Source organism: Amaranthus tricolor, chromosome 9 (genome assembly GCF_026212465.1).
Source record: "Amaranthus tricolor cultivar Red isolate AtriRed21 chromosome 9, ASM2621246v1, whole genome shotgun sequence".
Lineage (NCBI taxonomy): Eukaryota > Viridiplantae > Streptophyta > Magnoliopsida > Caryophyllales > Amaranthaceae > Amaranthus > Amaranthus tricolor.
In genome coordinates this window covers 11,317,243-11,330,435 of record NC_080055.1, presented here as the reverse complement: position 1 = coordinate 11,330,435, position 13,193 = coordinate 11,317,243, and the positions used below count along the sequence as shown (strand labels likewise).

General features: G+C 30.5%; 1 protein-coding gene across 2 annotated transcripts; it reads left to right on the top strand.

Moving 5' to 3' along the window:
• The first annotated feature begins 7,535 nt into the window (after positions 1-7,535).
• LOC130823848 (uncharacterized) lies at positions 7,536-10,308 on the top strand. Of its 2 annotated transcripts, none has more exons than XM_057688655.1 (2): positions 7,536-7,714; positions 9,309-10,308. In XM_057688655.1, the coding sequence occupies exons 1-2, from the start codon at positions 7,678-7,680 to the stop codon at positions 9,998-10,000; spliced, it is 729 nt and encodes a 242-aa protein (XP_057544638.1). In that variant the 5' UTR covers positions 7,536-7,677; the 3' UTR covers positions 10,001-10,308. The 2 variants fall into 2 exon arrangements, with proteins under 2 accessions (XP_057544638.1, XP_057544636.1); XM_057688653.1 differs by having other exon boundaries at positions 9,220-10,308.
• The last annotated feature ends 2,885 nt before the right edge of the window (positions 10,309-13,193 follow it).

Genomic DNA, 13,193 nt, shown 5'->3' with positions numbered 1-13,193 from the left:
ATAGGCCATGGAGAGGGAAATTGGCCAGCATTAGTTCATGAGCTACTAGGGGTTTGGCCTGAAAACCCCCAAGACCCCACATAGTTATTGGATAATTTAGAAATTAATTTAATTTTTTTAAAGAAAGTTCATTCACATAGTTATTGGAAATTCTTGTGTTCAATGTAATTTTCAAGGTGCTAATCAAACACAAAAATTCATCTTTTAAGAAATTTATGAAATAAATGATTTAATAGGATAAATAATTTATTGTGATAATTAAATTTTAATGTTAATCAAACGAATTTCGATTCGAATCATAAATTGACAAAAACTTTCATTTCACCCATGTAAAAAGAATTCGATTTTCACTATTACAATAAGGATAATTTTGACTTTTTTTCATACGGATCCTCCAATCTTCTGATCAAAAATAACAAAAATAGAGTTCTAATTCTAGAATTCGGATCGTGTCAGGATTAGGGATGGTCATGGGTCCAGGACCGCTCCGGACCCGCCCCTTTTTTAAGGGTCTGGGTCTTAATTTTTTAGACCCATCGGATTCGAGTCAGATCTGGATCCAAAAAATATTTGACGGGTTCGGGTTCGGGTCCTAAGGTGAAGACCCGGACCCTAAACTTTTAAATTTTATATTATGAATTTCTGATTTCTAAATTCTAATATTAATTTTTTTATTATTAATATATAATGCCTTGAATATTGATTGCCTAATTTGCCATCTCATTAATCTAAATCCAGTAATTCTTTTGTAATATTATGGAATATAAACTATGTATCTCATTTAGTCTTTTATATTTGATTTTTAATTATGTATTTAGACAAGTGTTTTTACGTTTTAGTAATTATTTTGTATTTGAATTTTATGGACTCGAACAAGTGTTTGTAATACGATAATAAGTTGCTTACAAAAATAAAAAAAGACTCGCAAAAGGTTCAATTTTGACAAATCAAAGAGGCTTTGTATAAGATCCATTAAGGACCCTAGACCCGTCAGATCCGTAGGGTCTGGGTCTGGGTCTGAAAATTTTGGACCCTTAGGGTTCGGATCCGAGTCTGGATCCATAAAAAATAAAAGGGTCTGGGTCCGGGTCTGGCGAGACCCGCTCCAGACCCGCCCCATGACCATACCTAGTCAGGACTTGGGCATTTGTGGGTCGAAATTTAAGAAGGTCGTGTGTAAGATAAGTTGTGTGACGGTGGATTACATATAGGTAAAGCCGTAAAGGGTCGCGTCATGGTGTGAGGATAGTGTCTGGTAATCCTGTGGACATTGTACCAACGCAAATTCTATATTTTTTTCTTTTTAAAATTAGTTATAAAATGTTGTGCTTAGCAGGTCGTGTTCGCGAGATATGTGTCACATTTGTCAATCTCACAAAACGCTGACTGTGACACTCTTTTGGCCCACTGCAACAAGTGGCAAGTTGTATGATGCCATGTTGATTCTTGAGTGGACCATGTTTGTGACGTTTGCATCTCATCTTGTTTAAGTTATGTTATACTCTAAGGGGTTGTTTGGTATCAAAAATTTTAAGATTGGAAACGGAATCAATTAATTGTTTCCATTACCAAGTGTTTGGAAACGATGTTGAGGTAATTGTTACTGTTTCTTGATGGTATTCGTTTCCCCCACTTTGTTACCTCTCAAATAGTTGGGGAAATAATTACTATAATTTTGTTTCTTCTCAAAATGCCATATTTAACATTTTTCCTCTTATGATTATATGTCAAAAACCACCATTGATTATTAGGTTGATATTGTCTTCTCCAAGTGCTTAACTAACGAATCTTAGTAACCTTCTCAATCTTTTTTTTTAATTGTTAATTTTTAATTTTCTTTCTTGCATGCAATTGAAATTTCAGGGATTATAACTGAAAAGATGCATTACTTTATCTCTTTCTTCGATTTGTGATAATATTCAATTAGAATTATGATTATCAATCTCTCACTTTTTCCACAGTTGAAATTTTTAATCTTTGTCAATTTGATTAGCTTGATATTCAATTGCATTAATAGTTGATTTTTCTAATTTTCAAAGAAAATTCTACTATTTATTATCACTGACATGATTTCTACTTTTGAAGATTGAATAAGTTTGGTATTTTCATTTTCAATCTTGGCTCATTTATAAATTTTTTGGCAAGTTTTTTCTTAATTTTTTTAACTTAGCAAATTTCTTGGCAAAATTAACTTACAAGTTGATGATGGTGGTGGTGGTGGGCTGGTGGTGCAGTGGACCGGTGGTTTTGATAGAAATGTTGAAGGTGTTATAGGTGCTCCATGATTTGGGGTTGGTGGTTTTAGTGACATTGAAGTGGTTTTTATATTAAGTAATAAAGAGGAAGGATGATAATGTATAGTTAATTAAAGAATTCACAAGAAATTGTTTCCCTTTCTATTAATATATACCAAACAACCTATAATAATAACACTTACTATTACTGTTACTCTTGTTAACAAATTTCCTTTCCATTACTTTTTTTGTTTTCATGCCAAACACTCCCTAAAAGTGAAATAAAATTAAAATTGTTCTAAATATGTCTCAATTGATTAAAACTTTATGTTTTTACTTCTTAGTCATATTATTTAATTAATTACTTTTATGATCTAGATATTGGTCGGTCATCTCTTTTCTATGAACGGCCCCTTCCCTGAATTTTGAATAAATAGACAGAATTCATAATTGGGTCATTGAATATTCATACACACAAGAACCATTAGACAATCTTGTATATGATTGCATTGTCCGTAGATATTTTTTTTGAATAATACCTGATTCATTAATAAAGAGTCATATCACATGTACATTAGAGATAAAAATTAGCAAGTACATAACAACTTTAACCAAATATAGTTCAAAATTAATAAAACTACGATTATTGTGTATGAGATCTGACAATTCTAAATATTCCTCTTCACATCGTTGTTTGATACAGCCTTCTACGAAGGGGTCTTTCGATCTGTTGTAGTCTTAAGATAGAATTGAATTTGATGTAGTTGATGGTAACTGCAATTTTGGTGTCTGCTGAATTATCGCATTAATGTCTACCAACAAATCAACTATAGACCAAAACTCATAATCCCAAACTCTCACGAGGAGAGAAATCAAAACCCAATATATGGGTATAATTAATCACAATCAATGGATAGAATGACTTTTGTGTACAGAGAGAACTAATATTTATTCTAATCATATTGAAAAAGCTTAAAACGGAGAAATTAGGGGCTTACCATCAACCATAGGTTGATACCATAGGTTGATGATGGCCCCAAACTAACTATAGAGATTAGAGTTTTTAGAGAGAGAAGAGAGAAAAAGAGAGGGAGGCGACTAGGGTTCCTAATCCAAACCCTTATTCACTACATTAATGCAATGTCAGTAAATTAAACCATAATTAATAGGAAAAATTACCGAAAATAATACAATATTTTGTTTATTTTCCAATAATAATACTAACTTTTGATTAACCATGAATAATACCAACTTAGAGGGGTGTTTTCCAAGAAAATCTCTAACATGTTAAAAATCAAATTATAGGTGATTATAAGACAAAAAAATTGGTAAATTAGTTAATAAACTAAAGTTGGTATTATTCTAAGAAAATAACCCCCTAAGTTGGTATTATTCATGGTTAATCAATAGTTGATATTGTTGTACGAAAATTAACAAAAAGTTGTATTATTCACAGTAATTTTTCCTAATCAATATCGGAGGTTGCTCACATAGACTAATACTATTAAATTAAATGGCTGAAAGTTCTATGTGACTCTTACGTTATAGCGACATTTTTCAATGTAGAAACGGTTAGAGATAACAAGAGTGGGTTGAATTGTTGTTTAATAAGTTAAAACGTTTTTGCCCTGTTTTGCGGAATTGGAAGCTTAAACTTAAATACGCAAACTTAGAAAGAGACAACACATTTTTTACGTGGAAACCTTCTAGGCCTAAATATAAGGAAAAACCACAACTCCTGGGATTTCAAATTCTCTACTATGTTTTAGGCAATTTGTTACAATTACATAAAACAAACAAAACTAGGCAAACTTCTTTTTCTCTTTCTCTTGCTTCACACGAAGCTCTCGTCTCTCCTAGACTTCCCCAAGTCTAGTTAAAATAATTCTCTCAACAACCCTTTTACAAAGGCCAAAAACCTAAGCATAAAATTAATGAGTTGCACAAGAAATATTTTTAAGTTAATTGGCAATTTTTAAGCAAAGAATATTTCTTGTTATTTTTTCTACACGTACGCATAACCGGTTAAAAAATTACTTCCTTTTATATAGGAAGGTCACGTAGCTTAGAAAGGAAAATAACTACACACTTCATCCTTAATCCTAAAATTAAGGAAGAGTAAGTGGACCTTGTTTTGCAAGAAATAAAGCTACGATTATATTTTCTAAATAAGACAAGTTAGTTTTTCTTAATTAAAACCCAATAGTTCAAGCCTATTAATGTGGAGAAAAATTAGGAAAAGTTTTCTCCACCTCTTTAGAAAATGTGGCGATTATTAAAAGTAGTTATAAAATTCCTTTGCCAACTAACTCATCAATTTAACTATGCAACAAATTAATCTCACTCATACATCAACTAAGAAAAACCAGAAAATATTTTCTACAGAATTTTTCCACTGACATTGATTCTTCCAGACTTGAGTCTTGGGAACATGGCACTTTCTTCACTCATCAACATGTATCGTCAGATTATCAACGTAGGAATAGTAGATCTTCTATCTACATTTGACATCCTACAGCAATGTTCCTTATCTAACTTCCTAGGATATTTTTGACACGTACAAAGTTCATAGATCAAGTCTTAGGTACTATCAACGATCTTTATCAAGACCGGATATCGACCTGCACACAATTTCTAAAATACAGTTGTTTATATTAAGTGTAGTCATCATCAAAACCTAAAAGGGCTAACATTCAATATTGTTATTATTTCTGTATAATCCAAGGTGGATCGAATTTCTAATGAATTTTTTTAAATGAATTAAAGATATACATATGTTCAAGGATTAAGATTGACACCACAATAATAAATGTGAATAGAAGTTTTGAATATGGAATGAATAGACAATTCTTAGAATACCCTATTGATGAGGAGGAGGCATTAGAGGCTATTTAGGAGCATTCAAAGTCTACATATATTCTTTCTTTGGAGTTGTATGTGAAAGAGATACCTCTAAGGAATTAAAATGCAAATTCTATGATAAAACATCAAGTTTTGAATGTAACTTCATTTATTTCTTCTCATGCACCTGTGTCATTTCTTACCCAAGAAAGACAAAATCCCTTCGTCCCATAGTCAAATCTTAAACTCTTCATGAACCCCTCCATATCCAACTTGCTTATAACGTAGGAGTTTAACTTTAGAGAAACAAAAATGAGCAAATTAGCTTGGAGTCTGATAATGAAAGTACATATATTAAAGAAGCGCCTCCTAATAACGACGTGGTTATGAATAGGGATACCATAGACAGTGACAAGAGTTTAGGTAGCATAATTGTAGCTCCCACACCTAATGTGTTAGTTGTTTGATGAGCATCGGAGATGACCATTAATGAATATACAGAGGATAACTCTGATAGGTAATGAGCATATGAGATGAGCTTCACTAAGAATAAGAGTTTCAAAAGGGTCAAGTGTTTGATGAGTCTTTGTAGGAAGCTGTTATATTGTATCACATTCGTAAAAATGTGAAAAATAGAGCTGAAAGTATAAATCAAATTGTCCTAACTTTGAAGTGTAAAAGGGGATATACCGATATAGTTGAAAACTTAGGGCTAGAAGATGCTTGTATTCATCTGCATGGAAGGTTGTGACATAAAGAAAAGCATGGATCTTATTTAACTTCATAACCACAATAAATACTTCTCTCTATTGATATCATTCAGTGACATCTAAACAAAAAGAAAATAATAATCTAATTAATCAATAAAGGTAACCCAAATAAATAATAAATAAATTTAATAATTATTAAAAATAATGAATTCATAAAAACAATTATAGAAATATACATTAAATTCACTTCACAACCAACCGTATTATATAGCACTAGTATAGAAACTCGTGTGATGCACGAATTTGTCAGTATAAAAGTATATATAAGTATAAACTTTAAATAGAGATGCAATTATATGCAATCAATATAAAATTATAATATTTCTTATAAAATAGATAGAGAATTTTAGAATATATAGTGCTTTTAATGAAAAAATTCGATTATAAATATAACTATTAATTAAAGTTCTCATACTTTTTAAGGCAAATTGGGTAATCTTTCAATATCTTTATCATAATGATTCTTTGTCATTCTCAAAATAATTTTTAATTATCATGTATGTTTTGTTTCTAAATGAAAAGTTTTAGAAATTAAAATGTTAATGAAGAAACTAATTAATAAGCAAATACTTCAACATAGAAAAACAAATATATATTCTAAGAAACTTTAAATGAAAATTTTATGTTCCTTATAATATTCCAAGAAAAATACAAAGAACATATCTAATTGTAATATACAACTCATATGTTAAGGAATAAATTGATGTTAACTTTGGTAAGAATTATTATATATGGTAAATCACTGTAAAAATGCCATTTGGAATTTTATAGTCTTTTTATTAAATTATATGATGATTTGAGAGATAAAGTTGAGAAAAAAAATTAAGAGTTTGGATGGAAAGAAGCTTGGAGATTAGATTAATATTTGTAAAACCCTCATTCGCTGTTATTAACAATAAATACAATAATGACTAATGTTAACATCACAACGGTTAATTTGAATGGCCAAAGACAAAAAGTCAATAAAATTAACTAAGTCTTATTCACCGTTACTAACAACAAATATCGGCGATCTGGTCAAAGTAAGTCAAACCCTTGTAACAACAAACATAATGTTGACTTACTTTGACTAATGAACAAGATTTATTAGTTGATTTTTTTTTGACTTTTTTAATTCAACTTTTATCTCATTTGCTCAAACCCATACCTCACTTTTAGATTATAAGATAAGCGTCAATACATCCAAACCTAGCTTTGGAGTAAGTCGCTATTACTAACAGCGACTTAAAAAAAAAATTTTTTTAAGTCGCTGTTAGTAACAGCGACTTAATGCGTTTTAAGTTTCCAGTTCTCAGTTACTTCCTCATTCCAACCTACGAGATTAAGAAGTTGACCAGTTAACCTTAAAGTCACTGTTACTAACAGCGACTTAAGGAGTTGACTGGTCAACTCCCTAAGTCGCTGTTACTAACAACGACTTATGGCTTTTATTTTATTTATTTATTTTTTTGTATTTCGCTGTTAGTAACAGCGATTTACTCCAAAGTTAGGTTTGGATTTACGAACGCTTATTTTGAGAATTAAGTTTTCACGAAGCTAATTAAGTTGTTAAATAATCTTATTTTATTCAAATTTTCGGCTATGGGCCTATAGACAAGCAATGGGCCATTTGACATCATAAGCAAAGAATAGTCCTCTCGGCCCGTATACAACTCAAGCTTAAGAACTCTCGAAAGAACTAAATAAAATTACCCGTTTTACTTCAACTCCAATAATCGTTTTTCTACAATTAGGGTTTCATTTCTGGTCTTCCCCCTTTTCCAATCTTCGTCTTTGTCTTGTTTCGTAAGCACAAGTACAACAATCATCTCAAACCATGTACGGTTCAAGCTATGGCTCAAGTTACGGGTCTGGTTACGCCTCTAGAGGGTATGCTATCTTTTACTCCTCTTTTCGTTTCATCATCTGTAACCATTGTTTTTTCTTATGTGTGATTATATCGGATGAACTACATATTCAACTGGATTATGTTCATGTTTTGATTGAAGCTATTATGACTAATTTTGAAACTGATTTAGATTTATTTATTTTTTATTTAAAATGGAGTTAATTGTTTTTTATGTCCGCTTATACGTGAAATTGACGAACTAAATGTTCAATTAGATTTTGTTCATGTTTTGGATCGAAGCTAATATGATAAATATTTTTGAAACGGATTTATTAAGTTGTTTATCCTTTAATCTTTAAATTGGGAGTTGTGGAATAAATAGACGAATGAGTAAATTTGACCTTTAATTGAATTGGCAGATGATTTTCACCTTTATCAGTAGTTGTTGTTTTTGTTGCAAACCCTAATTAGTATTGATGGTGTTGTAAGAGCGAAATTAATAATTGAAAACAATAAGGAAAACAATAAAGAAATTTGATGTAAACAATTTGTGTTTCTATGGAAATCCTAACCCTATCTAGAGGGGTTTATATAGTAGTTCTCTCTTAAAGAGGGATTAGGGCTTACAAATCAAGAAATAATCGGCTCAATAACACGCGTACCGTCACATCCTCAAAACAGCAGAAAGTGATGAGTCGTCGCCCAAATGCAGCGACTTGTTGCATTGTTACTGACCAGAATATGCGAATCAGTGTGGAAACGGCGACTTGTTGCCTATAAGGGGTGACTTGTTGCTAAGTCTTCGGAAACTCACATTAACATCAGGGCGTCGCGACAACTCGTTGCCCAACCCTTGTTCCCAAAACTCACTCGTCCTTCTTTGATTCATCTTCCCATGTTTAAGACTCTTGTTCGAGTCACCAAAACATCTACAAATTGAATTAAAATACGAATTGGGGAGATTCATTCTAACTTTCACATGGGTTTAAGGCAAATACCTATTTTATTTTTGATTGGGAACAAGCAAAGAGTTATCAATTTGTTAAAAGAACACTTATAATGTAAATATTAAATCTGTTACTTTGTTTGGCTTTAGTGGTTCATTGTTTGTCTCTAGTTATCAATTTGCATATCAATATTGATTATTGAACATAGTTCCTTAATGGATTAACTTGGATTGGTTGCATTGAGAAGTTGCATTTACTAATTTAATAGCTATCTTCTATTTTTCACAATAATTACTTGAAATTCCTCAAAATGCAAGCCTTTAATGATTAGAGATTTTCTCAATGAATTAGACTTTCTAACTTGAGATAATGAATTGAACGGGTGGCCTAAACCCAAAAGACCATTGAAAGTTGTTATTGTTTCTGTTATGTTTTTTCTTATGGTGTTTTGTTGATTGGGTAGGTATGTTTATTTATATAAATGCATTTCTATTCATTATAGAATTGAGACTTTAGGTATTACTCCTAGGAAATTGTGGGTTGGGTTTGGTTTTATTAACTGGTTAAGTGGGGGATTTTTTCTTTGTTGGGTATGTAAGGGCAATGTTGGGAAGCGGGGGGGTGTCGGACGGGTACGAGGTCGGCTCAAAGAGACAAAGAATGATGGACTCAAATCCATACTTCGCAGTGGGAAGCGGTCCAGCGGCAGGATATCAGCATTATGACTACAGAGGCAGCGGCTATCAGCCTTCTGGTTTTCCAGTGGTACGTCTCAGGGGTCTTCCATTTAACTGCACTGATATTGACATTCTGAAGTTCTTTGCTGGCCTGGACATTGTTGATGTGCTATTGGTCAACAAGGGTGGACGATTTTCGGGGGAGGCATTTGTGGTGCTTGCCTCACCAGTGCAGGCTGGACTTGCCCTGAATAGAGATCGACAGAACATAGGCCGTAGATATGTGGAAGTTTTCAGGTGTAAGAAGCAGGACTATTACAATGCTGTGGCTGGAGAAGTGAATTATGAAGGCATCTATGATAATGACCACCCAAGCTCTCCCCCAGGCCGGTCCAGGAGGTCCGTGGATAAAGAGCAACTGGAATACACTGAGATTCTTAGAATGCGCGGTCTTCCTTACTCTGTGACCAAGGCGGACATACTGAAATTCTTTGGAGATTTCAATTTGACTGAGGACAAAGTCCATATTGCATGCCGTGCTGATGGTAAAGCTACTGGAGAGGCATATGTGGAATTCTCTTCTTCAGAGGAGGCAAAGAAAGCTATGTGCAAGGATAAGATGACCATTGGCTCACGTTATGTTGAGCTGTTTCCATCAACACCAGATGAAGCAAGACGAGCTGAATCTAGATCAAGGCAGTGATGAGTACTTTTTAGCTGAAACTACTTATGTTCCTCCATTGTCAATTGCTAGATCAAGTCATACTATTTTTGGGTTGTTATTGTTACTTGTTATTGTACTTTGCCCGTTTGTTAGCGTAAACTTCAAAACTATGATGACCTACTCAATATACACATAGATTTGTGCTTTCGGTTTGGTTTGTCTAGCTGAATCTTCTCGGTAACGTCGCTTAAGAATTTTCTGCAGACACAGTCGAGCATTTGATACAAGCTAATCCATGTACATGGAAGACGGCCGTCTCTCATGTCAGAAATCGAAATTTATCTGTTTATTGTTTCGGTTGCTTCTTTACATGATATCTCACTGCTCCCTTTCTGGTTCGACTTGCATGATGATTAGTTTTAAAATGATGAATTTATCATTATTGCTCTATTTGATTCAGGTATATAAGGATAAATTCTCGAGCTAAGATACAGCTTTCATCTGTTGACGATATGTACTGCCCGGTTGCCCCTTCTTTTGCTTGCTACTTGCTACCATTACATATTAATGAGGAGCATGTGTTATTTTAAGCAACTGGAATTGACCATAGTATTAGCTTTGAGTCTTGTCTAGTTGTCTGTACAATTTTTGATCCTGTCGGAGTTTACATCGACTTGCAATTTAGCGTTTTTTTTATCCTCAATTTTTTAGCCAAAACTAAACAAGAACTACGACTATCCGCCCAAATAAATCGAACAATTGATTATTTTCAATGTTAGACAGTAGTTGATGGTTTGATTTGTTTTGGGTGGATCGTGTACGGGTTGGATTATTAATCTCAATCTATCGTTTAAACTTTTTGAAAACTTTTACTTAGTCCCTTGAAGATTGGTCACCAGAAGTTGTTTTCTTTAATTCCTCTGAATAGAGGTATTTAAAAGAGATTTGACAATTTAACATTCAACAGATCTCGTAATTAATTTTGACTTTTATCCGACTTTAAAATTATAAAACTAAGTAAAATTCAATGTGGAATCAAGATTTAATTTTGAACTGAATTGAAATACTTGATCTGAAAACACTTTTTTTTTATAGTTAAATAAAAAAAACTATTAGTATCGTGCGAATTTAGCATTTTATAATTCCCATTTTTATTTTATATTTTTGAATAATTTTATCCAAGTAAGAGTAATAGATAATGATACTTTCTCCGTTTCAAATTAGTTGCAACATTAGAAAAATTGTACTATTTATTTATCAGTCTTAATTTATCATTAGTTTTTAATCTATAGGTTAAAACATAGTCTAGTGAGATCTTGTTTGATTTATATCATTGCAAAGATTATTAATATCAATTTTTTTATAATTTTTTATTATACATAATTAGAGATATTAAGAAATAAATTACTCTATTAAACTGCATGAAAAAGTGAACAAGAAAGTATTTGATAGTACATAGTACATGTCTTCATGATAGAAGTATTATGTTTGCGGGCAACTCCATTGGCAAGTTGACAAGTTGTCATACATAGTGCATGCATGCATATTTTGATATAGTCTTAAATTTATTTGTTTGTTGAATTGTAAAAATTAAATTAGAAGAGTTGAAAAATAAAATTATTGTGATTTATTAATAAGTTTTTTGATGAAATATTCTTAAAGTTTAAATTTTGAAAAAGAAACTTAACAATAAGCAAATAATTTTACATAAATATATATATATATATATATATATATATATATATATATATATATATATATATATATTTATATTCTAAGAAATTTTAAATATTTTATGTGAATTTTAAATTCAAAAATGTTATATTTTAAAAAACTTTAAAAGAATATATTTTATTGTGTGATATGCAATCTATATTTAGGGAATTGATGTTAATTTTGATAGAGAATATTAAATTTGATCTGAAATGTTTATCGTGATTTATGAGTTATGTAATCTCAATTTAGTTAATAATTGCATTTTAGGTGGAAATCTATTTGAAAATTGTTTTAGCTTTTCTATAGAATTTATTACATATCATGAAATTTGATACATTTACCTAATTTTTATTTTTCGTCACCCTTTTCATTTTATCGCCACCATCCCTAATAAAATTACGAATTTGCCCCTTAAACTTTAAAAAATTACAAAATTGTCACTGCACTTAAAACTTCTAAAAAAACATTTCAAATTCACTCAATAACACTCTTATGACTTCCAAAAACTCAAAATCTTCACATAAAATTAATCGGAGCTAAGGTTTTGGAATCAAAGTCGTTAACAAAAACTCGAGGTAATTTCTAAACAAATTCATTCGAAATTTAAAATAATAATAATAATATTAATAATAATGATGATGATGATGATGATGATGATAATAATAATAATAATAATAATAATATCAGTCGCACAAAAAGTGCGACTGTACCTAGGTCGAGTCGCACTTTTTGTGCGACTCAACCTAGGTATAGTTGCACTTTTTGTGCCACTGGTATGAACAATTTTTTTTATTTTTTTATTTTTTAATTTATTTTTTTATTTTTTAAAATTTCGAATGAATTTGTTTTATTTAATTAATTTATTTTTTTAGTTATTGTTATTTAATAAATATCGTAATACATTATATTATGATAATGTTTTTATAAGAAGTATTTTTGAATTTATATTTGAAATTAAAAAAAAAAGAAAAAAAAATTCAAACCAGTCGCACTTTTTGTGCGACTGGTTTGAATTTATTTTTTTTTGTTTTTTTTTTAATTCAAATTCTGTTTTGTTTAATTAATTTAATTTTTAAGTTATAGTTATTTAATAAATGTTGTAATGCATTATATTATGATAATGTTATTGTAAGAAGTAGTTTTTAATTTAAATTTGAGAAAAAGGAAAAAAAAAGTGCGACTGGATTAATTTATTTTTTTTTAATTTCGAATGAAAAATTATTTGTTTATTTATTTATTTATTTAATTTATTTTTTGAATTTCGAATGAATTTATTTTGTTTAATTAATTTATTAAAATGAATAAAATAATTGTTGATTTGTTTGTAATTGTGAATTATTTTGGTTGTTAATAATTTATATGATTGTAAGTGTTTATTAAATTAACTTAAATGTTTATTAAAAGTAATTGTACGTGTAATTAAAATGAATATAACTTAATTTCATTTTTTATGCTTTTAATTTTTTATTAATAGTGATTAAAATATGAAAATTGTAGTAAATGGCCGGAAATCAAG

Bases quoted from the DNA above. Each gene is read 5' to 3' on its own strand.
- LOC130823848 (XM_057688653.1), top strand. From the start codon at position 7,662: ATGTACGGTTCAAGCTATGGCTCAAGTTACGGGTCTGGTTACGCCTCT. The intron at 7,715-9,219 runs GTATGCTATCTT...TGGGTATGTAAG, and splicing joins TCTGGTTACGCCTCTAGAGG to GGCAATGTTGGGAAGCGGGG.